The sequence below is a fragment of the Cyclopterus lumpus genome, chromosome 9 (genome assembly GCF_009769545.1).
Source record: "Cyclopterus lumpus isolate fCycLum1 chromosome 9, fCycLum1.pri, whole genome shotgun sequence".
Lineage (NCBI taxonomy): Eukaryota > Metazoa > Chordata > Actinopteri > Perciformes > Cyclopteridae > Cyclopterus > Cyclopterus lumpus.
In genome coordinates this window covers 1966186-1991788 of record NC_046974.1, presented here as the reverse complement: position 1 = coordinate 1991788, position 25603 = coordinate 1966186, and the positions used below count along the sequence as shown (strand labels likewise).

At 45.3% G+C, this 25603-nt stretch overlaps 1 protein-coding gene across 1 annotated transcript; it reads right to left on the bottom strand.

Annotated features, from left to right (window-relative positions):
- Positions 1-3277: 3277 nt before the first annotated feature.
- adamtsl2 (ADAMTS-like 2) lies at positions 3278-24858 on the bottom strand. The gene is given in 19 exon segments (XM_034541999.1): positions 3278-3581; positions 4183-4327; positions 4427-4603; positions 5682-5853; positions 6859-7016; positions 7601-7814; positions 7909-8035; positions 11155-11258; positions 14748-15111; positions 18090-18393; positions 19004-19123; positions 19125-19180; positions 19712-19792; positions 20296-20419; positions 21082-21227; positions 21777-21879; positions 22143-22218; positions 22767-22909; positions 24754-24858. Coding segments are annotated over 19 exon segments (2847 nt in total). The 3' UTR covers positions 3278-3453.
- Positions 24859-25603: the final 745 nt, after the last annotated feature.

Genomic DNA, 25603 nt, shown 5'->3' with positions numbered 1-25603 from the left:
ATTACGTTACGTTAAGACGCCGTTTACACGATGGGAAAACGCATATATTTTCATGCGTTTTGGCTTTTCATTTACACAAAAACGGAGGGTTTATCACGGAAAACGATCATTTCTAAAAACTCCGGCCAAAGTGGAGATTTCTGAAAACTCTGTTTTTGTGTTTGCGTGTGAACTAGGTCAAACGGAGGTTTAGGTTGTCAAACGTCACAGTATGAGACTAAAAATGCTCCACGTCATGTGAGCGTCCTGTTTACAGTTAGTTTACTTAGGCTACTGATCATGGATGGTGTCAAGGTAGTGCTCATTTGTGCGTTAATGCAAACCCTTTTGGCCTGTTTTACAAACACAACTGATTTTTTACATCGAGGAGCAGAGGCGAAGAACTGCACGGAGGTCAGCAGTCCTTCTTCAGCTTTCTATACTCCCGTAGCTATACGTCTTGTAGGTACATTGCCTGCCAACGAAAAGGAAGTTGATCGTGTTTTTCGTAGTTGTTGGTTTTGAGAATTCTGATTGGTTTGCATGTCTTTATCCTTCTCGTTACACTGCCGACTACAGGTTTGGCATAGTTATGATGGTGCCCGGGGGCGTATTCATGCGGGTTCATATAAACGGAAACTTTTTTGAAAACGGAGGGGCAGAAATATTCGTTTCTGTAAATACCCGGCTATGTGTAAATGTGGCCTTAGTTGTTATCTTGCTACGTTATATTGTTACGTTACTAGAGTACGTTGTTACGTTACTACATTACGACGTTACTACATTACGACGTTACTACATTACGTTGCTACCTTGCTATGTTAACATTGTTAAGATTGAAGTCACAAATTGACACTTTAATCTAAACTACATGTTCAATTTAGATGTGATATTTTAGTTTTTTATACATTTGCATACATATCTAGAATCCTCTTTTGGATTTGTCATCATGGGGAATCTTGATGATGGACTCCCCATTTTTTCTTGGATTAGTACAATGTTACATAACAAAGTTTTAATTACGTAATGTAACAGCTCAAATGTAGCAACATAACGTAGCAAGGTAACAACATAACGTAGCAAGGTAACAACGTAATGTAGTAACGTAACAACGTACTGTAGTAACGTAACAATATAATGTAGTAACGTAACAATGTTAATGTAGCAAGGTAACAACGTTAAGTCACAAATTTATACTTTAATCTAAACTACGTGTTCAATGTTGATGTGATATTTTAGTTAATACATTTGCATACATATCTAGAATCCTGATTTGGGTTTGTCATCATGGGGAATTGAATTTAGATCCATGAGGGAAATAATGAATTTAAACCACTTTTTTAAAAGCTGTAACATGACAAAAGGTTCAGAAAGTCAAACGGTCAGAATACTTTCTGAATACATTGTCTATGTGGGTAGTTTCTTTTTTTTCATTTGTTGAGAAGGAGAAACTGCTGAGCAAAATTATCAAATTTACACAAACACGACAAGAGGCAAATATGTTCATTTGAACTGTTATTTAATTGAAATACAAGTCAGTACCATTAGGTTTTCAGTTTATGATCAACAGTACACAATGTCCATACTTACGTTTTGTACAAAGAGGTATCAGTTATATAAAAAACACAGTACACAATAGTTAAAAATTAGACATGCCTGAATACATTTCAACCGTACTTCAAGTGTCAGGAAACTTCTGTGTTTGTATTAACTCTCTTCTGTCACACACACAGACCAGAACTGGCATCAGTCCACCGGATGAATAACCGCCGGCTAGCATCGGGAGCGTCACGATAAATGAGAATGTGCTATGACTAATAAATAAGCTTCCATGTCCTGCAGGCGTACCGGCATGGCGCCAAGCGGGCAGTGGGGTGGAATGGAAATATAAACTTTTTACATGCCAGGCACCAAAACTGAAATACAATTAAATAATATCCCATAAACAGTATCTGTATAAAAAAATTATAGTCATGCAGTATATTCGGTTGAGAAATAATTTAATGGATTTTTTTCAACAAGGAGCTGCTAACTCGTGATGGAGGTCTGTTTGAGGTTCGATTCCCTTCGTCTCCGTCTCCACGTGTTGTTAGAGGAAGACTTTCGACCGGAACTGATAGATATTCATTTACAGCTGATAAAAACTGGCTTTCTGGTTGAGATGCAGTATAATGTTAATACAAATGCTGATGAGGAGGAGGAGGAGGAGTATTAACTGTCTGTTCTCTGTCTTCATCACATTATACTGAAGTCTCGGCATAATATTGGAGACGGTCAGGAAAAGATTCATCGGGACAAGAAGAAAGATTTATTTATCATATTCAGCCCAGTCGCCATGAAAATGTGTTGTTATTTTATATTGCGGCAATTTGAGAATTCGTTCAGAGGAAATGGCGTAACACAACGAGCGATCGTTATGGAAATGTGTGTATAATATTAACGAGTTCACTAAACGAGAAAGTGTACTGAAACTGACCCAGAAACTGTTAGGATGTCGCCTGTGAAACCAAAAGTTAACGCCTGCAACATTATGTTGTTATACTTGTTACGTTTTCTTACGAAAGAAAGTCAGCTGAAGGCGATTATTTATTTACATTGTTACTTCTTCTGTTGACACGTTAAGTTGTCACGTTACATTGTTACATTGTCACGTTACATTGTTACGTTGTCACGTTACATTGTTTCTTGTTAAAGATGTTTCTTGTTAAGTTATTATTTGAACATAAATCCATGATCTTTTTTCGAACTTCAAAGTAGTTTTATTTAATTTATTTAGTTGGCTATTTTTCCCCTGTTGTCCCTGGGCAGGAAACAGAGAATATTTATGTTAGGAAAATGAACACTGTAGAATAAAAACACAATTACAAGAGGTTACAAATTGACAATATGATAACGACACATTTGTGCATTAGGCTGAAACGCATTTATAAAGTGGACTTTTGGTTCAGAAACGTCGACATTCAATGTATTCATGGTTTGCAGAAACGTACAATACCAAAATGTTTTACTGGCGACTGGGTTGTAATATTTTCATCTATTTTGTCACTTGAAATCTTCACACAAAAAAGCAACTGATTAAAACTTTGAGATGTGGAGAAGTTCCCCTCATGGTAAGAATCTGCTTCTCTTTTTTTTGCCCCAATTATTTCTATTCCAAATAAAGAAGACACACTTCCTTGTTTGGAAAATAAATAAGAAAAAAGAGCAAATAGAGGATAGAAGTGTTTTATGTGTGAATATTGCAGTTGATGCCGCATCAACGACATTGACAAAATGTGTCTGTCTAATATCAAGAGGATCAGAATTCATTTTAGATCATTTAAATGAACAAACTGACAAATTAACCCACATAAATCCATTTCATAGGAGAAAGCTCTGGACTTCATTGTTCACAGTAACTGTAGTACCACGTTTACATAAACGTACTCATCGGTTTCCTCGTGCTGGAGTCGGGTGGAGAGGCGGTGTCCTGGACTAGGAGGTTGGAGGTCGCAGGGCGCGGCAGGAGTGGCAGCAGGCCTTGCTGTAGTACCAGTGGCTGCACAGGTTGACCTTCAGCGCCAGCAGGCAGTTGGTGGAGGGACGATCCTGGCAACTCTCATCTGGCACACAGATTACGAAACATTTCAATCTGAACCCACAACCAGTTTAAGAATATTACAATGTTTTAAAGAAAAGGCCTTTTTCAATTTCAGGTCCCAGTTCGTTTTTTTTCAGTTATGCGCGCTATACATGGGTAGAAAACATAGCTTTAACATTTAATAATTCATGTCTATTTTTTGTTTTTTTATTTTCTGCGAGTTAACAGTGAATTATTCTACTCTTCTTTGTGTTTTTCTTTCATTGTTAACAGTTAATTTGTGGCTGGAATAATATTGTTCTTACATTTTTGTAAGGAAACCGTGTCAATGCCTGTACAGCTATCTTTGTGAGGACCATTTTGAGTTTTCTAACTTCAGAGTTTTAAGGTTCTGGTTAGAATAAGGTCCAGGTGAAGGTTGGGGGTCAGGCATTTAGTTTTAATGGTTAGGGGCTAGAACATGAATTATTGAGCGTGTGTGTGTGTTTGTTCCTGTCTTCCTGCATTTGTGGGGTCCAACACATTCATGTGCCCATAAAGTGAACCATTTAAATGAGTTGTAGAGGCTCCCCTGATGCCCCTGACTGTAAACTGTAAGCTAGAGGCAGAGCGGCAGGTGCTACCTGGCGGCTCGGTGGGGCAGGGCTGCAGAGTGCAGGTCTGCTTTGCCACCGGTTTGGTGAGGGGGTCACAGCCTCGGACCAGCTCCCTGCCCTGGTAACACTTGACGTCCCTCATCCTCACACCCACGCCACACGTCTTTGTACACTGAGGTCACACAAAAAGAAACAAAGCCGTTGGACAGTTCACGGCTGATGAGCTGGAGGATGTCTTTGTGGTGATGTGTGTGTGCTGTGCGGACCTCACCTCAGACCAGGGGGTGGTGTACCATTTGAAGCACGGCCTCTCAAAGCAGGTGTTCTCCTCTTCGGGCTTCTCGCTACCGCCGCACGCCTCGTCATCAAAGCTCTGGAACTTTCCTGCGCTGATGCCGACACACAGGACGAGCCTTCGCTTCACGCCGCGACCACAGGTCGTGTTACACTACGGACAGAAAACGTAACCGCTGACTACGCTGGCTACGTAAGTTTGTTACGTATTGTTTGTTACTTGTTCTGTTGACATGTTACATTGTTTATTGTTACATGTTCTGTTGACATGTTACATTGTTTATTGTTACATGTTCTGTTGACATGTTACATTGATTGTTATGTTGTTGAATGTTCTATTGACTACATTGTTCGTACGTTGTTACTTGTTCTGTTGACATGTTACATTGTTTATTGTTACATGTTCTGTGGACATGTTACATTGTTTGTTATGTTGAATGTTCTATTGACTACATTGTTCGTACGTTGTTACTTGTTCTGTTGACATGTTACATTGTTTGTTACATTGTTACTTGTTCTGTTGACATGTTACATTGTTTATTGTTACATGTTCTGTTGACATGTTACATTGTTTGTTATGTTGTTGAATGTTCTATTGACTACATTGTTCGTACGTTGTTACTTGTTCTGTTGACATGTTACATTGTTTGTTACATTGTTACTTGTTCTGTTGACATGTTACATTGTTTGTTACATTGTTACTTGTTCTGTTGACATGTTACATTGTTTGTTACGTTGTTACTTGTTCTGTTGACATGTTACATTGTTTATTGTTACATGTTCTGTTGACATGTTACATTGTTTGTTATGTTGTTACTTGTTCTGTTGACATGTTACATTGTTTGTTACGTTGTTACTTGTTCTGTTGACATGTTACATTGTTTGTTACGTTGTTACTTGTTCTGTTGACATGTTACATTGTTTATTGTTACATGTTCTGTTGACATGTTACATTGATTGTTACGTTGTTACTTGTTCTGTTGACATGTTACATTGTTTGTTACGTTGTTACTTGAACATCTTTTTTCTAATTTAACTAAGTAGTTTTGTTGCCAAAACCTGTAGCGGAAGACTTTCTCCCAGAACTGATAAATAATCAATAACAGCTGATAAAAACTGCCAATTCTGGTTGAGTGCAGTATAATTATAATAAGAGTTTCACAGTAATTTAGATCAGACCAAATTAAGCAAGCAGAGCAATACATGTATACAAGTCAGTATCAGGACCTCACCCTCTCCCAGTCCTGGCTCAGCCAGTGTGGAGCACAGTCTCTCTCCCCACAGGGGTGGATGGCCAGCGGCTTGTCCTCCGCCGAGCACTGGTTCTCAGGAACCACGCGGCCCTCCGGCGCCTTGCAGTACACGTGACGCATCGTCTTCCCCTGGCCGCACAACCCCGAGCACTGCGACAACGGAGGATGATTCACCATCAACAAAGAGTGCGACCCGATCTGAGTGCGACCCGATCTGACGCTGGAGTCAGATCGGGTCGCCCTCACGCCGGATTAAATCGCATCGCATGAAGTGGAACGGAGTCACGTGACAACGTGTCAGAGGAAATGTTGTTGCATTCATTTAAAATCTGATGGTTCCACTGAAGTTAAAGCTTCTTAATTATCTCATGTTCTTTATACCAAGTGGTCCGTTTAGAGAAGAGAATATCTCTCAGCAAACAGCTGGATCATCTAAGATAAGATCAAATAAAATAATCCTTTATTGGTCCCACAGCAGGGAGATTTAAACCTAGTGGCTACCACACACTTTGAAAGAAAAAGTGAGTAAAACAATCGCACTAATTGGGTTCCGGGTCACTACGGTTGGTAAAGTCATGTAGCTCCGTCAATCCTGCAAAAGTCACCACAGTGAGAGAAAAAACGAGCCACGCAAAATCACAGCGCAAAACAAACCATATTATTATTTTTGACATGTTAAAAAAGGAGCATAATACTACAAACACTGATTTATTGCAGGGCTGTCACAGATGGATGTAATAAAATGGTAAATAAAAAGTAGTTAAAAATGCAAACGTACGCATACTCACAGTTTTCGAAAATAACAATACATATTTCTGACTTTTTACTTTGTGCAAAGGAAAGTTCACATCCATCCATGTTTGTGTGTCTGGTCGGTACGCCATAGCTGTAAATAATAAGACCTGCGAGTTTCCAGACTCTGACTCTGAATGAACATCAAGAACTTCCATTTGTCTGCGCAAAGCCATAAAAACCATAAATTCACACGCGGCTCTGAAGGGAAAACAGCCGGCACAGAGGAGGAGTTCTTTTGTTTTGGAACAAATCTAAAATGTAAGGAAGAAGAACCATAAATCCTTAAAAATGAAGTGATTTCTCAAGGGAAAAGATGGGGCACGCCACACAGTGACTGATTGAAGGGTAAAGACACTCACGGGGCCCCCACTCGGACATGGTCCATTGGCGCTCGCAGGGCGGACCGGTGCAGTTTTTGACGTTCGGTGGTTTGGTCGCCGGGTCACACGGTCGGGTCTCGTAGGAGCAGGCGGACAGTACGCGGGTCACCTGGGCTTTGCGGCCACATTTAGCCGGACACTGGATCATGGAGGGAAGCACAGAGACATGGAGATGAAAACAAGGTCAATGAAGCAGCAGCGCTCCTCTAGAGAAGTTCAGGACATCTCAAGCTGCTCCTCTGGACTCCTTTAGTCTTTCAATCAAAAGAGTCTGAAATCTGCAGAAACAAACAGATCTTAAGAGACTGAAATGATATATTTTTCAATATTCATCTTATTCTTTGCCTGAACTATTGCGCTTACGCAACGCATCATTTTGTATTCTTACTTCCGTTTAAACTTTCCTAAACTGTTTCCACTGTTGGAAAAGAGGTTTTAATCAGTTTTTCAGGTGAGAAAAGTTAACCATTAGTCCCCGAAATATGAGACAAGTTTATTTTGAAAATAAAGCGTGTTTGAAATTTGGAACCGATAGAAGCCGCTGGCTTTTTAAGCCTCGATTTCGGCGAAGTCACCATGATGTGACTGTGTAACCGTGTCAGAAAACAAAGAGGCCGAGAGACCAGGACGTCTCACTCTGGAACCTCGAATGCACCGAGGGCAGAACCGTTGAACTCCGGATCGCGTCGATGCTTTCCGGTCGGCGCCGTATCGCAGACGTACCTCCGTCCACTCGGCCACCTCCCACTGGGGGCCGCAGGCGGGGCTCTTGCAGGGCCGCCTCTCCATGGGTCTCTCCAGGTCGGCCACGGAGCAGAGGTCGCTGTAGACCGAGCTGTCCAGGCCCGGCGAGAGCATCTTCCAGCAGCGAACTTGACGAAACTGGAAGCCCTCCCCGCAGGTCCTGGAGCACTCGCTCCAGCTGCTCGCCTCCCACCTGAAACACCACAGCGGGTCCCGTCTCACGTGCCCCGTTGGATTCCAGTTTTTGAATAATATCCGGCACCCCATTTTAAAATGTTGCCCTGTACCTGGGCGGACATTCTCTCCCGATGCAGAAGTCGTGGACCGGCTCCGGTCTGGTCAGTGCGTCGCAGTACATGTCGTGCACCTCGACGCCGTCATACCGGATGCACGTGACAAAGGACTTGGAAATTCCTGGATTGCGAACGAGAAACAATAAATGAAGGCAAACCAGACGATAAGGAGGCGTTAGGGAGACGTTACGTTAAGGAGACGTTAAGGAGGCATTAAGGAGACGTTAAGGAGGCGTTAGGGAGACGTTACGTTAAGGAGACGTTAAGGAGGCGTTAGGGAGACGTTACGTTAAGGAGGCGTTAAGGAGGCATTAAGGAGACGTTAAGGAGGCGTTAGGGAGACGTTACGTTAAGGAGACGCTACGTTAAGGGAGGCGTTAAGGAGACGTTACGTTAAGGAGGCGTTAAGGAGACGTTAAGGAGGCGTTAGGGAGACGTTACGTTAAGGAGACGCTATGTTAAGGAGGCGTTAAGGAGACGTTACGTTAAGGAGGCATTAAGGAGGCATTAAGGAGACGTTAAGGAGGCGTTACGTTAAGGAGACGTTAAGGAGGCGTTAGGGAGACGTTACGTTAAGGAGGCGTTAAGGAGGCAATTAAGGAGACGTTAAGGAGGCGTTAGGGAGACGTTACGTTAGAGGAGACGTTAAGGAGGCGTTAGGGAGACGTTACGTTAAGGAGGCGTTAAGGAGGCATTAAGGAGGCGTTAGGGAGACGGTACGTTAAGGAGACGTTACGTTAAGGAGGCGTTAGGGAGACGTTACGTTAAGGAGGCATTAAGGAGGCGTTAGGGAGACGTTACGTTAAGGAGACGCTACGTTAAGGAGACGTTAGGGAGACGTTACGTTAAGGAGGCGTTAGGGAGACGTTACGTTAAGGAGGCGTTAAGGAGGCATTAAGGAGACGTTAAGGAGGCGTTAGGGAGACGTTACGTTAAGGAGACGTTACGTTAAGGAGGCGTTAGGGAGACGTTACGTTAAGGAGGCATTAAGGAGGCGTTAGGGAGACGTTACGTTAAGGAGACGCTACGTTAAGGAGGCGTTAAGGAGACGTTAGGGAGACGTTACGTTAAGGAGGCGTTAAGGAGACGTTAAGGAGGCGTTAGGGAGACGTTACGTTAAGGAGACGTTAAGGAGGCATTAAGGAGACGTTAAGGAGGTGTTAGGGAGACGTTACGTTAAGGAGACGTTACGTTAAGGAGGCGTTAAGGAGACGTTAAGGAGGCGTTAGGGAGACGTTACGTTAAGGAGACGTTACGTTAAGGAGGCGTTAAGGAGGCATTAAGGAGACGTTAAGGAGGTGTTAGGGAGACGTTACGTTAAGGAGGCGTTAAGGAGGCATTAAGGAGACGTTAAGGAGACGTTGAAGCGTTAGGGAGACGTTAAGGAGACGTTGAGGAGGCGTTAGGGAGACGTTACGTTAAGGAGGCGTTAAGGAGACGTTACGTTAAGGAGGCATTAAGGAGACGTTAAGGAGGCATTAAGGAGACGTTAAGGAGGTGTTAGGGAGACGTTACGTTAAGGAGGCGTTAAGGAGGCGTTAAGGAGACGTTAAGGAGGCGTTAGGGAGACGTTACGTTAAGGAGGCGTTAAGGAGACGTTAAGGAGGCGTTAGGGAGACGTTACGTTAAGGAGCCGTTACGTTAAGGAGCCGTTACGTTAAGGAGGCATTAAGGAGGTGTTAGGGAGACGTTACGTTAAGGAGACGTTACGTTAAGGAGGTCGCTTAAGGAGACGTTAGGGAGACGTTAGGGAGACGTTAAGGAGGCGTTAAGGAGGCATTAAGGAGGCGTTAAGGAGACGTTGAAGCGTTAGGGAGACGTTAAGGAGACGTTGAGGAGGAGTTAAGGAGACGTTACGTTAAGGAGGCGTTAAGGAGGCGTTAAGGAGACGTTACGTTAAGGAGGCGTTAAGGAGACGTTGAGGCGTTAGGGAGACGTTACGTTAAGGAGGCATTAAGGAGACGTTAGGGCAGTGGTTCCCAAACTTTTTCTGTCAAGACCCCCTTTGATGATATAGGAACATTGGAGACCCTGTCAGACCCTGCTGCTGCAGTAGAATTAGAGGTTTTCTAAAGAGACCCTGGTGCTCAGAGACACTACCACTTTAGTCCACAGGGGGCGTCAGAACTAACACTACCACTTTAGTCCACAGGGGGCACCAGAACCAACACTACCACTTTAGTCCACAGGGGGCGTCAGAACTAACACTACCACTTTAGTCCACAGGGGGCGCCAGAACCAACACTACCACTTTAGTCCACAGGGGGCACCAGAACCTACACTACCACTTTAGTCCACAGGGGGCACCAGAACCAACACTACCACTTTAGTCCACAGGGGGCACCAGAACCAACACTACCACTTTAGTCCACAGGGGGCACCAGAACCAACACTACCACTTTAGTCCACAGGGGGCACCAGAACCAACACTACCACTTTAGTCCACAGGGGGCACCAGAACCAACACTACCACTTTAGTCCACAGGGGGCACCAGAACCAACACTACCACTTTAGTCCACAGGGGGCACCAGAACCAACACTACCACTTTAGTCCACAGGGGGCACCAGAACCAACACTACCACTTTAGTCCACAGGGGGCGCCAGAACCAACACTACCACTTTAGTCCACAGGGGGCGCCAGAACCAACACTACCACTTTAGTCCACAGGGGGCGTCAGAACTAACACTACCACTTTAGTCCACAGGGGGCACCAGAACCAACACTACCACTTTTAGTCCACAGGGGGCACCAGAACCAACACTACCACTTTAGTCCACAGGGGGCACCAGAACCAACACTACCACTTTAGTCCACAGGGGGCACCACAACCAACACTACCACTTTAGTCCACAGGGGGCACCAGAACTAACACTACCACTTTAGTCCACAGGGGGCGTCAGAACCAACACTACCACTTTAGTCCACAGGGGGCACCAGAACTAACATTACACTTAGTCCACAGGGGGCACCAGAACCAACACTACCAACTTTAGTCCACAGGGGGCACCAGAACCAACACTACCACTTTAGTCCACAGGGGGCGCCAGAACCAACACTACCACTTTAGTCCACAGGGGGGCACCAGAACCAACACTACCACTTTAGTCCACAGGGGGGCACCAGAACCAACACTACCACTTTAGTCCACAGGGGCACCAGAATGTGTTCGACACCGATCAAGTGAACAATGTCAATACACATTAACCAAAATGTGTGTGTGTGTGTGTGTGTATTTGCCTATAGAGCAGGTCATGCTGCAGGGCTCCTGAGAGGAAAGTTTCCAGCGGTACATGTCAGCGACACTCAGCTTCAGGTTCTTCTGGTAGATCCTTTGATTCCCCCTGTCACCACACACACACACACACACACACACACACACACACACACACACACACAGAGGAAAAACGTGCATGCATCAATGCAACTTTGCCATATTTGTTGGGAAATCTGACGTGAATGCAATATTTCCTTTAATGATATATGAGGATGCACACTTGTTTTGCACATTCTTCTCATAACGCTGGTCGCTCACTCGTCCTCTTCCTCCTCCTCCTCTTCCTCCTCCCCCTCCAGACTTTATCTGAAGATCACTTTGAGTTATTGCTCTCCGGCGTCTCCATGGAAGACAAACTGATTCCTGCACATTATTTTCTCCCCAGAGGTGGAAACCGTCTGACAGCACTCGCTCCTCCCTTTGCATCATTTCTTTCACTTTGCTAGCAGACAACTTGACTTATTTGTTTCTGAGTAAGGCTCTTCTCCTCCTCCTATCCTCCTCTTCCTCCTCCTCATCTGCTCTTCTTGTTTCCTTTCCTCCCCCCCCCTCTCTTCCTTCTCCTCCTCTGCTCTGCTTGTTTCCTCTCCTCCTCCCCCTCTCTTCCTCTTCCTCCTCCTCCTCCTCTCCTCCTCCTCTGCTTGTTTCCTCTCCTCCTCTCTTCCTTCTCCTCCTCCTCTCCTCCTCTGCTCTGCTTGTTTCCTCTCTTCCTCCTCCTCCTCCTCTCCTCCTCTGCTTGTTTCCTCTCCTCCTCTCTTCCTCCTCCTCCTTCTCCTCCTCTGCTTGTTTCCTCCTCCTCCTCCTCCTCCTCTGCTTGTTTCTTGTTTCCTCCTCCTCCTCCTCCTCCTCCTCTGCTTGTTTCCTCCTCCTCCTCTGCTTGTTTCCTCCTCCTCCTCTGCTTGTTTCCCTCCTCCTCCTCCTCCTCCTCCTCTGCTTGTTTCCTCCTCCTCTGCTCTGCTTGTTTCCTCTCCTCCCCCCCTCTCTTCCTCTTCCTCCTCCTCCTCCTCTCCTCCTTCTCTGCTTGTTTCCTCTCCTCCTCTCTTCCTTCTCCTCCTCCTCTCCTCCTCTGCTCTGCTTGTTTCCTCTCTTCCTCCTCCTCCTCCTCTCCTCCTCTGCTTGTTTCCTCTCCTCCTCTCTTCCTCCTCCTCCTCCTCCTCTGCTTGTTTCCTCCTCCTCCTCCTCTGCTTGTTTCCTCTCTTCCTTCTCCTCCTCCTCTCCTCCTCTGCTTGTTTCCTCTCTTCCTCCTCCTCCTCCTCTCCTCCTCTGCTTGTTTCCTCTCCTCCTCTCTTCCTCCTCCTCCTCCTCCTCCTCCTCCTCCTCCTCCTCCTCTGCTTGTTTCCTCCTCCTCCTCCTCCTCCTCCTCCTCCTCTGCTTGTTTCCTCCTCCTCCTCCTCCTCCTCCTCCTCCTCTGCTTGTTTCCTCTCCTCTCGGAGGAGAGGGTGTGTCTTCTACTGTTTTATGGCTGCTGGCTGCAGAACTGGTGAAGCCGTGTTTGGACACGAGGCAGCGAAGCCGACACGAATAATAAATATGATGAATGGACAGTCTACCTGTCTGTCTGCCTTAGAGTCTGTCTATGTACCTGTCTGTCTGCCTTAGAGTCTGTCTATGTACCTGTCTGTCTGCCTTAGAGTCTGTCTATGTACCTGTCTGTCTGCCTTAGGGTCTGTCTATGTACCTGTCTGTCTGCCTTAGAGTCTGTCTATGTACCTGTCTGTCTGCCTTAGGGTCTGTCTATGTACCTGTCTGTCTGCCTTAGAGTCTGTCTATGTACCTGTCTGTCTGCCTTAGGGTCTGTCTATGTACCTGTCTGTCTGCCTTAGGGTCTGTCTATGTACCTGTCTGTCTGCCTTAGAGTCTGTATATGTACCTGTCTGTCTGCCTTAGAGTCTGTCTATGTACCTGTCTGTCTGCCTTAGGGTCTGTCCATTGTACCTGTCCTGTCTGCCTTAGGGTCTGTCTATGTACCTGTCTGTCTGCCTTAGAGTCTGTCTATGTACCTGTCTGTCTGCCTTAGGGTCTGTCCATGTACCTGTCTGTCTGCCTTAGGGTCTGTCTATGTACCTGTCTGTCTGCCTTAGAGTCTGTCTATGTACCTGTCTGTCTGCCTTAGGGTCTGTCTATGTACCTGTCTGTCTGCCTTAGGGTCTGTCTATGTACCTGTCTGTCTGCCTTAGAGTCTGTCTATGTATCTTTCTGTCTGCCTTAGGGTCTCTCTATGTACCTGTCTGTCTGCCTTAGGGTCTGTCTATGTACCTGTCTGTCTGCCTTAGAGTCTGTCTATGTACCTGTCTGTCTGCCTTAGGGTCTGTCTATGTACCTGTCTGTCTGCCTTAGAGTCTGTATATGTACCTGTCTGTCTGCCTTAGAGTCTGTCTATGTATCTTTCTGTCTGCCTTAGGGTCTCTCTATGTACCTGTCTGTCTGCCTTAGGGTCTGTCTATGTACCTGTCTGTCTGCCTTAGAGTCTGTCTATGTATCTTTCTGTCTGCCTTAGGGTCTGTCCATGTACCTGTCTGTCTGCCTTAGGGTCTGTCTATGTACCTGTCTGTCTGCCTTAGAGTCTGTCTATGTACCTGTCTGTCTGCCTTAGGGTCTGTCTATGTACCTGTCTGTCTGCCTTAGAGTCTGTATATGTACCTGTCTGTCTGCCTTAGAGTCTGTCTATGTATCTTTCTGTCTGCCTTAGGGTCTCTCTATGTACCTGTCTGTCTGCCTTAGGGTCTGTCTATGTACCTGTCTGTCTGCCTTAGGGTCTGTCTATGTACCTGTCTGTCTGCCTTAGAGTCTGTCTATGTACCTGCCTGTCTGCCTTAGAGTCTGTCTATGTACCGGTCTGTCTGCCTTATAGTCTGTATATGTACCTGTCTGTCTTATAGTCGGTCTATGTACCTGTCTGTCTGCCTTATAGTCTGTATATGTACCTGTCTGTCTGCCCTAGGGTCTGTATATGTACCTGTCTGTCTGCCCTAGGGTCTGTATATGTACCTGTCTGTCTGCCTTATAGTCTGTATATGTACCTGTCTGTCTGCCTTAGAGTCTGTCTATGTACCTGCCTGTCTGCCTTAGAGTCTGTCGATGTACCGGTCTGTCTGCCTTATAGTCTGTATATGTACCTGTCTGTCTTATAGTCGGTCTATGTACCTGTCTGTCTGCCTTAGAGTCTGTCTATGTACCTGTCTGTCTGCCTTAGGGTCTGTCTATGTACCTGTCTGTCTGCCTTAGAGTCTGTCTATGTACCTGTCTGTCTGCCCTAGGGTCTGTATATGTACCTGTCTGTCTGCTTTATATAGCTTCCTGTTCAACAGAGTCTGAACATTCAGGTCCAGAAGAGTGGACTTCTGTCTGAAGGACTCGATGCTCTTTTCACCTGGTTCTTTTTGATTCTGTCGGCCTACCTGGTTCTGTTGGGTTCTGTAGGCTCACCTGGTTCTGTTGGGTTATGTAGGCTCACCTGGTTCTGTTGGCCTACCTGGTTATGTTGGGTTCTGTAGGCTCACCTGGTTCTGTTGGGTTCTGTAGGCTCACCTGGTTCTGTTGGGTTCTGTAGGCTCACCTGGTTCTGTTGGAGCGGCTGGAGGTCCTCCCACCGCTATGCACGGTTTTGTTCTGGAAGGAACCATCTCCGCTGTCGTTGCGCTTGCGGCCCAGGGTGAACTCCAGCGTGCCGTTGGCGCCGAGCGGCCCGTCCTGCTCCGGGCCGCTCGGGTCCACCTCTGCCGGTCCCACCTCTAACGAGTACAAACTGTCCCCCTCCGTCAACAGCTGATTGGTCGAGATGTTGACGAGCAGCTCGTCGGGCCCGTTTCGGCCGTCCAGCAGGACCCTCCAGATGAGGTTCGGGGAGTCTGGGCCCGGGTCCAGGGGCCCGGCGGCGGGTCCGGGGATGACGGTGCCGCCCCGCATGGCTGCTGTTTCCTCTGAGGGATCAAAGCGGGAAGATAACGGCAATTAATAACTCGTCAATCTGTTCTTTTGCTCATGATCCATTAGAATGTCCTGAAACCTGAAGCTCAGACTTCTACACCTGAACTCTCTTTTCACTTCAAAGGCGCCGCGCGGCACACGCGTGCCTAATAATCTGGTAACTCGGCGCCTAGAACACGGGCGTCAAACACCAAAAGAGAAGCGAACTCTCGCGTTGCTTTACTCGCCGGACTATTTGAGATCATTCGCCGGCTTATCGCCATGGAAACATTAACGCCGTCCAGCGTGGAAGAAATAACCACTATGTCTGGACCTTCAAGCCCTCAGATCTGGGTTCATAATATTAATATTATATATTATATTATCCGTAGCTCTCCCCATGTCCTGGAGCAGGACTCTGAACCCCCAGTTACTAATGCTGCGTTCACACCAAAAGCTTTGAGAATTTTCCGCGGGAGCAGATTCCATACATTATATTATGTATATATATATATATATATATATATATATATATATACATGATATTAATGTTATGAACCCAAACACGACGGCGTTTGATGTTCCGACGTTTACAACAAGTATGAAGCAGAACTAGTGGTTATTTCTTCCATGGTGGACGGCGGAAGCTATAACTGTTTCCACGGAGATAAGCCACGCCCCCTCACCGAGTAAACTCAATGCTTTTGGTGTGAACGCAGCATAAGGATGGGTTAAATGCAGAGAACAATTTCAATAAAAGTGTATATTATTATTATTATGAAGTTAATGTAATAATGTTTGATCTTTGATACAGTAATGTGTGTTATATTAAATTAAATGGATTTAATCTTATATTACTTATATTGATATAAATGCATGTACAATATGTTTACACTCGAATAAATAATAATTTAATGCAAAGACAGTTATTTTAACAAAATGTTCATTTATACATTATATGTATATATTTATACAGTGTTAGTTCCAACCGGCCCTGATGATGACATGGGTTTGACACCTCTGGCTAGAAGCACACGACGTTCATTTAAAAACACAGAGAGAGGCGGCGGCCTTTCAACACCTCCTCCTCCACCTCGTCTCACCGGCCGGCGTAATGGCCCCCGGGCTCACCTGGCCATTACGCCGGCCGGGGGCCATTACGCTGGCCGGGGGCCATTACGCCGGCCGGGGGCCATTACGCTGGCCGGGGGCCATTACGCCGGCCGGGGGCCATTACGCTGGCCGGGGGCCATTACGCCGACCAGGGGCCATTACGCCGACAAGGGGCCATTACGCCGACCAGGGGCCATTGGGGCCATTACGCCGACCGGGGGCCATTGGGGCCATTACGCCGACCGGGGGCCATTACGCGACCGGGGGACATTACGCCGACCGGGGGCCATTACGCCGACCAGGGGCCATTGGGGCCATTACGCCGACCGGGGGCCATTGGGGCCATTACGCCGACCAGGGGCCATTGGGGCCATTACGCCGACCGGGGGCCATTACGCCGACCAGGGGCCATTGGGGCCATTACGCCAACCGGGGGCCATTACGCCGACCAGGGGCCCATTGGGGCCATTACGCCGACCGGGGGCCATTGGGGCCATTACGCCGACCGGGGGCCATTACGCCGACCAGGGGCCATTGGGGCCATTACGCCGACCGGGGGGCCATTGCGGCCATTACGCCGACCGGGGGGCCATTGCGGCCATTACGCCGACCGGGGGCCATTACCGCTCGCGTTTGAGACGCGGACGTTTTACTAAAAGAAAAAAACATGAAAACCAACGAAAACTCTGAATTTTTCATCTGCCGCTGATCCGCTTTATGTGTCTGTGGCATAAATAATGCAGAGCACCGATAGGGCCACCTCTCACACACACACACACACACACACACACACACACACACACACACAAAGAGAGTCAGATGTAAAATCTGACCTATTTGTGCCACATCTCTTTTTCTCCCTCTTGGTTCCACTCAGCGGGTCCGAGATCCGATCTCACTCGAGTCGGGATCCGATCGGCCGAGACCGCGTGCCGGGTGGCCTCAGGCTCGCGTGGAGGTCTCGTCTCGGCAACGCATATACGATCATGCAACGGTTTGTATTATTTCCCCATTTTTCGTGCATTTTTCCGAAGACAATTGTCCAACGACACACATCAGATTATACCCGTTACACAAATGCAGTCCTTTCAAAATAAACTTCCGTCTTCACAGGAAACACATTAGTTTAGGTTTAGGAAATAATTGTAAAAACATCTTAGTAAAGTTCAGGAAGAGATGACAAATAACCAGGGACCTTTATTTATTATTCATTATCATACCTGTGTGATACATGTATGATACATGTGTGATACATGTGTGATACATGTATCACACATGTATCACACATGTATCATACATGTATGATACATGTGTGATACATGTATCATACATGTGTGATACATGTATGGTATCATACATGTATCACACATGTATGATACCATACATGTATCACACATGTATCACACATGTATCATACATGTATGATACATGTGTGATACATGTATCATACATGTGTGATACATGTATGGTATCATACATGTGTGATACATGTATGATACATGTGTCACACATGTATCATACATGTGTGACACATGTATCATACATGTATGATACATGTGTGATACATGTGTCACACATGTATCACACATGTATCATACATGTATGATACATGTATCACACATGTATCATACATGTATGATACATGTGTGATACATGTGTGATACATGTATCACACATGTATGATACCATACATGTATCACACATGTATCACACATGTATGATACCATACATGTATCACACATGTATCATACATGTATGATACATGTGTGATACATGTATGATACATGTGTGATACATGTATGGTATCATACATGTGTGATACATGTATGACACATGTGTCACACATGTACAGATCTCAGGTGAGACAAACAGTCCTGACCTGTAACCTTTGGGGCTGCGTCCTGGTCGCAGTCGATGGCCGCCGTCTCCTCGTACACCTCGTTGGTCTCTTGGCCCTTCGGCCCGTCGGCGCCTTCCGGCTCCGGCCGGCCCTCGGTGGCCACCTGGTCGTAAACGCTGCCGTTGGGGGCCGCCAGCGGAGCCCCGCCCACCTCCGCCGAAACCTCTCCGGCCGAGGCGTCGGACCCGGTGTAGACGGGAGGAGGCGGGACCGGCGGCAGGGAGTCTCGGAGGACGGTGTACTCGTAGGTGATGTACGGCGTGCGGCCGCTCTGGTTCCACACCTGAGGGCCGAGAGGAGAGGATGGGCTACTTCATACTGGTTTCAGACCAGTAACCAGGAGAGTCTGGCTCAAAAACCAGGACCAAAGCACTTTGCACGCCTGCTCTGGTATTTAGGATGAAGATGAGATGTAGAACATATAACTAATTAACTAATAGATGTCCCCATGATACTTCCCCATGTATTCACTTACATTAAGAAAATGTGTTTTTTGGCGACTAGTTTTATGAATATGTATGTTTAAATATGCAAATGAGGCATTATTTAGGAGAAATCTGCAGACGCAAACAGACAAAAGTAAGTAAAATAAATGTCTGAAAGAAGACGTTCTAGGTAGGTAAAATGAGCTAGGTATAAAGTTGAAGTCCACCGTACCAGAGAGGAGCGTCCTCTTAGAGCACAAAGGTCTCATCACCTGAAACAGTTCAGTATTCTAACCACAACACGTATATTTGTACAATAGCACTTACATTGCTTCTAAGCTCACGAAGGAACCTCCATCTTCTGAACTCGTGAACTTTGCTTCCCACATTGTCAATCTACTCTCCTCCCGTTCTTACCTTTCACAATAAAAGCTCGAGACACACACACGTCATCACAGGTCAGCGTACCAGGATGTTGATGGCCTGGTCGATGGGGCCTTTGGCGACGATGTACTCGATCCCGGTCTCGTACACGTCCATGGGCCGGCGGTACTTGAACACGCCGCCGGCCGCGTGGAAGTTCTGGGGGGCTGTCCACCTTGTAGGCCCCGTTGAAGAAGAAGTTGCCCGCTTGGTCGGTGACGGCTGGAGGGACGACGATGGAGGAAAACGGCACGTTCAAATATGGATGTGTGTGTGTGTGTGTGTGTGTATGTGTAAAATGAAGGGATACAAATTTGTGTGTGTGTAAAATGAAGGGATATGAACATGTGTGTGTGTGTAAATAAAGGGATATGAATGTGTGTGTGTGTGTGTGTGTATGAAATGAAGCGATATGAATGTGTGTGTGTGTGTGTGTGTGTGTGTGTGTGTGTGTGAAATGAAGCGATATGAATGTGTGTGTGTGTGTGTGAAATGAAGCGATATGAATGTGTGTGTGTGTGTGTGTGTGTGTGTGTGTGTGTGTGAAATGAAGCGATATGAATGTGTGTGTGTGTGTGTGTGTATGAAATGAAGCGATATGAATGTGTGTGTGTGTGTGTGTGTGTGTGTGTGTGTGTGTGAAATGAAGCGATATGAATGTGTGTGTGTGTGTGTGTGTGTGTGTGTGTGTGAAATGAAGCGATATGAATGTGTGTGTGTGTGTGTGTGTGAGCAGCAGGAGGAAGTACCCACCGAGCACATCGGCAGACTTCTTCCTCTCAATGATCTGGATGTCCCAGGATCCTTCAGGGATTTGAGTGATGAAAGAGTAACCTTGACGAGAGGAAGGAGAAAGTTGTTAATTTAACCAAAAAGAGTATTCTGACTAATCTTGATGACTTTAATTAAATTCACTAAATGTCTGTCTGTATATCAGAGAAAGAGTCTAGTTAGAAAAGTTAAAATGCATATCTAGTAATGTGTACATATTTATATATAAATATATATATATACATTTATATATGAATCTATATATATACGCATGTGTATAAATATATATATATGCATAGAATTATATATACGTTTATTTTTTTATATATGTATATTTTATACATATATATATACGTATATGTTTTGTAACTTTTTTTATAAGTATATATATAATTACATATTTATATATATAAATATGTTTATTTTTCTATATATATTTCATACATATAGACATATATGTATATATGTTTTTTTAAACATTTCTTTAGAATAAGAGTATATATATATATATATATATATATACACACACACACACACACATAGTTCTGGGTGGACAGCTGGCTCACCCAGAGTCGTGGCTCCGCGGCGGAGGTTTCCGGTGACTCTGCTGCAGCTGCTGCCGTCTCCCTGACAGACGCCACACTGATCCAATGTGTTGGAGGAGAACAGCACGCCGTCGCACCCGATTGGCTGAGTGGCAAAGCAGGAAGTGGAAGTGGGGTAAAATAAGATATGAAAATCAACACCTAGTGTTTATTACGAATGCATTAAATCATCATCAGAGATAATAAGATGGTCGTGAATGTTGGTATTTCTGAAAGTTGACGTCTTTTATTCATGTTCATATTATTGTATTGTTTTTAATTATTCATGTTTTACTGCCTAATGTCACGTTTCAATGTTTAGATCTTCCGTCAGAAATACGTCCACATTAAAGGGAACGTTGTCCACCTTTTATGTGGACGTCCAATCAGTGTCCCTTTAATGAGTTCTTAATGTCTTAATGTATCTGCATTATTTACAGCCTCAGAAACAAACATTTTACAACAACAACAACAACAATCTAAAATGGATAAAACAAATGTTTGTAACACAGGGCAGGATAAATATCAGAACTGATAAAAAAGAAAGCAAAATGACGAATCTCTCGTGTAGAAATAGTTGTGATGGAGCGTGACAGTGAAAATACACCGAGGGAGACCAGAAGAGACCAGAAGAGACCAGAAGAACTCCTCTTAAAAAGGTTGGGTATTCATGAGAAGTCACAAAGAAGCAGCCCAGTGGCCAACGCTTCCGTTTGAGGGCGACGAGGTAGAAGAAGAAGAAGAAGAAGAAGAAGACGCTGGACTCACCTCACACTTACCGTCCACGCAGACGCCGCGGTAGCTGCTGTACTTGCAGGACGTGCCGTCCCGCGCCGCCACCATCAGCTGCCTCTGGCCGTCGGTGGTGGTGCAGTGGAGGTCGCAGGGGTTACTGGAGATGTGGACGTAGTCGTCTGGAGAGGAAGGCAGGTCCTCTTAGAACACGGTAACACGGGAACCATTTCCACTTGAACCCACGTCTTCCTCGTCACATGTCACTTTATGTCATTGTTGCTGCTGGAGAACCCAATCAGCAGTAAAGATGTTGGGATTGCGCGCTACCTGGTTACTTAAGTAACAACCGTAATCATCTTTTATTAAACCAAACTCAGTATTTCACCATCTTTTATTAAAAGGACTGTAACGTGCAGGAAGTGACTGGACTAAAACCAGGCAACACCTTTTGTAATATAAAGGATGCGTTGACGGGGAACACGAACAGTGGACACCTGGGTGAACGTCCTGTGTCTGTTAGACCCCGATCCCTCGTCACTCATCCAACCTTTTGATTTAATAAAGACTCACTATTGAGGCTGTAAACCCACAGACTGTGTTAACAGGCGCTTATAAAGAGGTCATTTAAAAGGATGCTACTGTTTGGGCTCCGACAGCAAAGACCTCGTCCACTCCGGCGGGTCTAACGGCTAAAGAGTCGCCGAGGTCGTTTTTACAGCTGTTAGTACCGGGATACAGAGGTTTCCACTGGTAGTTCCTCCCGTTGTACAGCTGGGAGTTGAAGGACCAGCACTGCTCCTCTCTGAAGCTCCTCCCAGTGGCAGGACATTCCTGCAGTGCAGAGACAGACCATTACAAACTGCTCTCTTTCACACTTGTTAAGACTCCGTTTTACGGTACGTTACACAAATAAATTCTCCTTAAGCGTTTATTTGTGCAGGGATGGTTCTGGCTCCTGAGCCCCGCCCGGCTTCTCTCTCAAACAGCTGCAGGAGGCCGGCGGCGTCAAACCACCGGCCTCCTGCCGTCAGCCGGTCAGAAGGACTGTTTGTTTTAATAAAGATGAGAAATGAAGTGACGAGGACGTGACTCACTTCGGTGTTGCAGAGATGATATTTCTTAGCCGTTCCCGTACAGGTCATGTTGTCTCTCCCAGCTGCAACTTTCTTTCTTTGGACAGAAAACAAGTATTTGGAGAAGTAACAGCGTATTTATAACAAATAAATATGGTTGTTATGATCCGTCAGCTGAGCTTAAAGTGTCCCAATCCAATCCATCAACAAGTTCAGAACAAAATCATTTTAACTTCTAAGTGTGTGGACGAGCACACGTATGTATATGTGTGTGTGTGTACACGCATGTTTTCAGTACATTGTGAGGACCTCTCTCCATCTGAGGACAACAAGCTGGTTCCCACATGGTTAGACTTTAATTACACGGTTTAAGACTTGGTCAATAGAATATTTGGATAAAAACGCTTATTTAGAGTTAGATGAGATTATCGATGAGTGGTGTCCATCGTATTTCTCAAAATGTCGAACCAGTCCCGTTAAGGTTCTGGTAAAGACACAAGTGAATGTGTCTTATTGCATTGCGTGTACAGTGTGTGAAACCCTCTGCAGGGCCTTGTTGTGAACAGCAGATGCTGAGAGAATAATTACATTGTTATTGTGTGTGTGTGTGTGTGTGTGTGTGTGTGTGTGTGCAGACTGACTGACCTCTGTTTGAGGCAGTGTCTCTCCTGAGACACCACTCCCCCTCCACAGGCCCGAGTGCAGGCTGTCCACTTGGCCCACTCGCCCCACCAGTACGTGGTCACCTCCAGCTCCTCCTCCAGAGAGTTGGACGCCACGCCGTCCTCCTGAAAACACACACACACACACACATTGTTGATGAGTTGTAGTAGTAGCATTATTCACAGCTGTTTGTGGATTACATCTGAATCTGACAGAATTATGCAACTAACCAAACTTTTTCAGCTCACATGGTGAATTAAATCCGACAGCGTTGGCTATTTTATTCACGGCTGTACCCTTTTAGTTTTGTTATACTAAATATGTACTGCACACTGACATGTGTTTTCTTTAAGCTGTAAACTAAATGGTGTACCAAATTTATAAAGAAAATCAAAACGCCAATTTGATGCAGAGCCGATGCAGACCGGCTCAATCTTTTGGGACTACACTTCGTTTTGAAGCCTCTCAATCTTGAGATCCGCTGAACATCTTTAGCTTTATAATGTATTTTGAACCCGAGCTAACATTAGCCATATAACTAAAAGCATATTTTGTACGCGCAATTGTGGTAGTATTTGAAACTAGTATATGTTGTAGTACAGTTAGGGGCAGTCTAGTATCTGTTGTAGTCCAGGTCGGGCAGTCTAGTATCTGGTGTGGTCCAGTTAGGGTCAGTCTAGTATCTGTAGTAGTCCAGTTAGGGGCCGTCTAGTATCTGTAGTAGTCCAGTTAGGGTCAGTCTAGTATCTGTAGTAGTCCAGTTAGGGGCCGTCTAGTATCTGTAGTAGTCCAGTTAGGGTCAGTCTAGTATCTGGTGTGGTCCAGGTCCAGTAGGGTCACAGTGGATGAGCGTCATGGGTTTTGTTCTGAAGCTCCAGCGTGTGAAGACATTCCTGATGTGCAGCAGCAGCTTTGTTTCAGGCCGTCGGCCGCGTCCCATTTCGCTCAGACAGATTCATCAGAGCGACCGCTGGAATGTGCACTGAGCTCCTTGTAAAGGTGTGAGACAGAGCAGCTGTGGACGGGACGAGAGACACTGGACATACCAGACAGAGAGCGTAAGAGAGAGAGAGACAGACAGAAGGCTGCAGAGAGAGTGAGACAGGGAAGAGGTATGGGAGATAGAGAGAAGCCGATTGGTCGACTGGGTTTAAAGTTAAAGTTTTTAAGATTTACACTTTGCATGTTGTTTTGTTTATTTGTTTAAATTCGTGGTTTATGGATAAATATATATATATATATATATATATATATATATATATATAAATATATATATATATATTTATATATAAATATATGTATTTATATATAAATATATTTATTTATATATATATACATATAAATACACTGCAATAAGTTATTCTGTCTGTATATATAATATTTCAGTTATTGTCAATTCTTTACTGTTTTTTTATTACTTATTTATAATACTTGTTCAGTCTCTTGCATGCACTTTACTTAAAAGGGTTAATACTCATGAATGATAACTAATGAATTGACTAATTATTAGATTATTAGAGACAGACTTCTACTCAAGCAAAAGTATAACCATTAAAATATACTTAAATATATTATGTTAAATGACCGATTTCAGAGTAATATTGAAACACATTTATTGATGCATGAATGTGTTCATCACTTGTTGGTAAATGTGGAGCTCATTTTAATTATAATATATACTTTATTTTCTCTGCCGCTTATGAATTCTCTCCCATGTCGATAAATTAATGTAATCTATATAATCATTGTAGTTTATTTATGTATTAAGGTATAATGTATGTATTAATTAATCTGCAAAGCAACTTAAATTATCAAATGAAAGTAGTAAAAATAAACGTGAATTAAAATCCAGGATGCGTTTGTTTTTGTTGTTTCGCCTTCAGGAGGCCGGCCTGCTGGAAGATAGATGGTGAGGTCACATGACAGCAATGTTTCAGCCAATCACAAAAGGCAGCTGTGTGTTGTGTACCTGCAGCCGTCTGCTGGACGGGTTCCCCACAGACACGGCCAGCGCCAGCAAGCCCAGCAGGACCAGGCCCGTCTCCCAGCACTGTTCCCACGACCACACCCGCATCCTGTCCATCAGACACACAGAGACAGAGACTGAATGTGTGGATACAAAGAGACCTTTCTGGAGAGAGACCTTTCTGGAGAGAGACCTTTCTGGAGAGGGGAGAGACGTTTATGGAGAGGAGAGACCTTTCTGGAGAGAGACCTTTCTGGAGAGAGACCTTTCTGGAGAGAGGAGAGACGTTTATGGAGAGAGAGACGTTTCTGGAGAGAGGAGAGACCTTTCTGGAGAGAGACCTTTCTGGAGAGGGGAGAGACGTTTATGGAGAGGAGAGACCTTTCTGGAGAGGAGAGAGACCTTTCTGGAGAGAGACCTTTCTGGAGAGGGGAGAGACGTTTATGGAGAGGAGAGACCTTTCTGGAGAGAAGAGAGACCTTTCTGGAGAGAGACCTTTCTGGAGAGGGGAGAGACGTTTATGGAGAGGAGAGACCTTTCTGGTGAGGAGAGAGACCTTTCTGGAGAGAGACCTTTCTGGAGAGGGGAGAGACGTTTATGGAGAGGAGAGACCTTTCTGGAGAGGAGAGAGACCTTTCTGGAGAGAGACCTTTCTGGAGAGGGGAGAGACGTTTCTGGAGAGGGGAGACCTTTCTGGAGAGAGGAGAGACGTTTCTGGAGAGAGACCTTTCTGGAGAGGGGAGAGACGTTTCTGGAGAGGGGAGGCCTTTCTGGAGAGAGGAGAGACGTTTCTGGAGAGAGGAGACCTTTCTGGAGAGGGGAGAGACGTTTCTGGAGAGAGGAGAGACCTTTC